Below are 4,643 nucleotides of genomic sequence, written 5' to 3'. Positions count from 1 at the left end.
GATCCTTTAAATTCAGATGATAAGCAGCCTGGCTCGATCTCATTTTCATTGATGTGTCACGCCATGGACTCTCATCTCTTTCCATCTAGAACTCCTAAATGCCTGGTTTTACAGAACATGGTGGTCTGCAGTCACCTCAAAGGATGCTGCAGGAATTTTCTTAGTTATTTACTTTTTCAATTATATTATAAAAATGTGTTTTTAATTTAAATAAACAATTTGCTAGTAATAGGTCCATACAACAGAACACTATGGATCTGTCTGAAAGCTCCATATGTGCTGGTATAAAATGACCTCTAATAGAACATTTTTGAGTGAAAGCCTCAAGATACAAAACAAAATTTATAATGTGTCACCATTTGTATGACTTTTCTTGCTTGTTTTGTGTATTTACTTAATGTATATTTTTTATTTGTTTTTTAATTTTGAAGATTTTATATGCCTGCTTTTCTGGAAGGATACCAGGACTCTGGAATAGTGCTTGCTTTTGCAAGGGAAACTGGGGATGAGGGGCGGGTAGAGGGAGACTCCTCCTTGTCTATCTGTATATCTTATGAGAGTGTGTGTGTGTGTGTATGTCTAAGAAGTTTTTTTTTCTTTGGTAGAGACAGAGTCTCACTTTATCGCCCTTGGTAGAGTGCCATGGTGTCACACAGCTCACAGCAACTTCCAACTCCTGGGCTTATGCAATTCTCTTGCCTTGGCCTCCCGAGTAGCTGGGACTACAGGTGCCTGCCGCCACAAGTCCTGGCTGTTTTTTTGTTGCAGTTTTACTGGGGCTAGGTTTCAACACCACCCTCAGTATATGGGGCTGGCACCCTCCCCACTGAACCACAGGTGCTGCCCTATGTCTAAGGAATTAAAACTTTAAAAATTAATGTCATATATTTAACTGGGAGTGAATAGTTAAACAGATTCGGGAAGCAGCACAAAGTAGGTGATCCAGAGACCACCCATGGGGGAAACAAAGTGACTCTCAAAATGCTTTTATAGAGGCCGGTACAGTGGCTCGTATCTGTAATCCCAGCACTCTGAGAGACCCAGGTGCGTGGATTGCCTGAACTCAGGAATTTGAGACCAGCCTGAGCAAGAGTGAGATCTGTCTCTAAAAATAGCCGGGCATCTCAGCTACTTGGGAGGCTGGGGCTTGAAGATTGCTGGAAACCAAGAGTTTGAAGTTGCTGTGAGCTGTGACTCCACAGTACTCAACTCCAGGGCACAGAGTGAGATTCTTTCTCAAAAAATAAATAAATAAAACAAAATCTAGGGGAGCTAAATTGCAAAGATTTTTAATTTCTGTTGTGGGATCAGTGCTATTTGTGTGAGTCTGGCTGTTTTTTTCCCTTGTTATAATGCAGCTGATACTTAACTATGTCTTTTTTTTTCCCCCTTGATTTTCAAGGCTTTAATAAAGTTCAAGAGTTATTTGTATTTTGAAGAAAAAGACTTTGTGGATAAAGCAGAGAAGAGCCTAAAGCAGACTCCTCATAGTGAGGTGAGTTGTTGTCATAAAAACATCAGAATTATAAGGCTTAAAGATTAGGACCCGCATGTTAATTATAAAAGTGAGAAAAATGCAGCCCAGAGGGAATTGAAAGGATTTCATGGTGAAAGAGGTTGCCAGGAGGGCAGGGTCACTCTCCTCCCCCCGTTCTGTGCTCCTTCTCTGGTTCCCTGCCACTGCTCTTGGAGGGACCTGCTCCTTCAGGACCTCTGGAGAAAGGGTGTAAGAACAGTGGCCTGATGAGGAAATCCACAAGAGAGAGGTAGCAAGTCACTCGTCTTTATTCCATGTCAGAGGAGGTGTGCAGTACAGGGGAGGAGCACTGGAGTAGGAGGGGAGACCCTCAGAGTCCTCCAGGACTTTCCCTGCTCCCCTTCTGAGAGTTGTTTGGAACATGTCTGCCCAAGGTCAAAGCACAATCAAAGAAAGGGCTGGCACGTCTGGGCCAGCCACAGGGGTCACAAATAAAAGCAGGGAGAGACTCGGTGCCTGTAGCTCAAGAGACTAAGGTGCCAGCCACATACACCAGATCTGGCGGGTTCGAATCCAGCCTGGGCCTACCAAACAACAATGACAACTACAGCCAGGAAATAGCCGGGCTTTGTGGTAGGCACCTGTGGTCCCAGCTACGTGGGAAGTTGAGGCAAGAGAATCGCTTAAGCCTAGGAGTTGGAGGTTGCTATGAGCAGTGACGTCACAGCACTGTACCCAGGGCAACAGCTTGAGGCTCTGTCTCAAAAAAAAGCAGGGAGAAAATTCTGAGCTAGCAACATTTTTTTCATAAAAATGCTGTACAGCCACCTGGTACAGTAATAGGAGGGAATACAGGAGAAATAGAGTTGGGTTGGGTTTTGTAGGGGGGACAGGCTGGGAGGACAGTAAAGGGAAACGATTCATAGATCAAAGGATGACAGATCCAGAAAATAGAGCCAGGGAGAAGATCATTCTTAGGAAGAAAAAGGAGCCTTTCCTCCAGACCAAATATATAGTGATAAGGAGAACATTCACTATAACTATGGGAGAGAAAGGACAAAGAAAATGAGGATTCAGAGACCGAGACAGAACATTCTAACAGAACTTCAAAAGCATAGTTGGTGTAAGGACAAGTGATCAATACGGGCAGAGTTCCAAGGACGCCATGGCTGGCTGGCTGGCTTTTCCTAAGTACAGTGTAGTGAATAATAGGATGTAGAACTGCTTGGTATGTGTAGCGTAGAAACTAAGAAAGCAAATAAGAAATCCAAGGTCCAATTGGAATAGTGCATTTAAACATGTTTTGAAAATCTAAACTATTGGCGACTGGCTCAGGCGGCTAAAGTGCCAGCCACGTACACCAGAGCTGGCGATTCCAAGCCAGCCCAGGCCCACAAAACATGAATGACAACTACAACCAGAAAATACCTGGCCATTGTGGCGGGCGCCTATAATCCCAGCTACTTGAGAGGCTGAGGCAAGAGAATCACTTAAGCCCAAGAGTTCGAGGTTGCTGTGGGCTGTGATGCCACGGTACTCTACCCAGGGCAACAGCTTGAGACTCGGTCCAAAGAAAAAGAAAAGACAATCTAAAATAGTAAATAATTTTAAAATATTATTATTACACATGCTTTGTGCTGTTCTTGGGATACCAGTCTGGTAGCAGCACCTATAATGTGTTTTCTGAGGGAGTATTTTTTGTTCATTTGTTTTTTTGTAAGTTTTGAAGTAAAATCATGGTTTTTGTTTCAGATAATATTTTATAAAAATGGTGTCAATCAAGGTGTGGCTTACAAAGATATTTTTGAGGGGGTTTACTTTCCAGCCATCTCACTGTACAAGAGCTGCACGGTACGTATCTTAAGTTCATCCTATGAACAGAACTTCACAAAAGTAGGTGAGTAGATTTTTACAAGGGGCTGGGCACAGCAGCTCGCTCCTGGAATCCTAGCACTCTGGGTAATGGGTGGGTGGATCACCTGAGCCTAGGAGTTTCAAACCAGCCTGAGCAAGAGTGAGATCCTGGCTCGGCGCCTGTGGCTCAAGCGGCTAAGGCGCCAGCCACATACACGTAAGGTGCCGGGTTTGAATCCAGCCTGGGCCCGCCAAACAAGAATGATGGCTGCAACCAAAAAATAGCCAGGCGTTGTGGTGGGTGCTTGTAGTCCCAGCTACTTGGGAGGCTAAGGCAAGAGACTCGCTTAAGCCCAGGAGTTGAGGTTGCTGTGAGCTGTGATGCCATGGCACTCTACCCAGGGGAAGAACTTGAGGTTCTGTCTCAAAAAAAAAAAAAAAGAGTGAGATCCTATTTCTGTTAGAAATAGAAAAATTAGGGTGGCACCTGTGGCTCCAGGAGTAGGGCACCGGCCCCATATACTAGGGGTGGCAGGTGAACCAGCCAGCCCCACCCAAAAAACTGGAAAAAAAAAGAAAAAGAAAAATTAGCCAAGCATTGTGGTAAGCAGCTGTAGTCCCAGCTACTTAAGAGACTGAGGAAAAAGGAAGTCTTGAGCCCAGAAGTTTGAGGTTGCTGTGAGCTATGATACCACAGCACTCTACCCAGGGTGACAGAGTGAGACTCTGTCTCAAAAAAAAATTAAAAAGTTAACACATCAGGTTCGGTGACTGTGGCTCAGGTGGCTAAGGTACCAGCCACATACCTGAGCTGACAGGTTTGAATCCAGCTCAGGCCCGCCAAACAACAATGACAGCTTCATCCAAAAAGTAGCTGGGCGTTGTGGTGGGTGCCTGTAGTCCCAGCTACTTGGGAGGTGGAAGCAGGAGAATTGCTTGAGCCCAGGAGTTGGAGGTTGCTGTGAGCTGTGATGGCATGACACTCTACCCAGGGCGACAGCTTGAGGTTCTGTCTTAAAAAAAAAAAATGAAAATAAAAAGTTAACGCATCAAAGTGTCCATGAAATTAGTCTGTCAGTAGGTACCATTGAAGAAGGTGAAATAAGGAAATATTAAGGTTGTAAACAGAAATCAACACAGGTCAGTTTTATTTACCTAATTCTTTATTTTTATTTTATTTTTTATTTATTTATTTTTGAGACAAAGTCTCATTATGATGCCCTCAGTAGAGTGCTGTGGCATCACAGCTCACAGCAACCTCAAACTCTTGGGCTGAAGAGATTCTCTTGCCTCAGGCTCCCAAGTAGCTGGG

General features: G+C 44.3%; 1 protein-coding gene across 1 annotated transcript in view; it reads left to right on the top strand.

Annotated features, from left to right (window-relative positions):
* The window catches only part of ASH2L (ASH2 like histone lysine methyltransferase complex subunit), a 46,179-nt gene that overhangs the window by 39,932 nt on the left and 1,604 nt on the right, over positions 1-4,643 (top strand). Inside the window, exons 11-12 of the mRNA XM_023517013.1 lie at positions 1,403-1,495; positions 3,230-3,328. Of these exons, the coding sequence (XP_023372781.1) occupies positions 1,403-1,495; positions 3,230-3,328 (192 nt within the window). The remainder of the gene's footprint in view (positions 1-1,402; positions 1,496-3,229; positions 3,329-4,643) is intronic.

Source organism: Otolemur garnettii, unplaced genomic scaffold (assembly GCF_000181295.1).
Source record: "Otolemur garnettii isolate 467f Iridium unplaced genomic scaffold, OtoGar3 scaffold00102, whole genome shotgun sequence".
NCBI lineage: Eukaryota > Metazoa > Chordata > Mammalia > Primates > Galagidae > Otolemur > Otolemur garnettii.
Note: the sequence above shows the minus strand (reverse complement) of the source record. Positions and strands in the feature narration are given on the sequence as shown.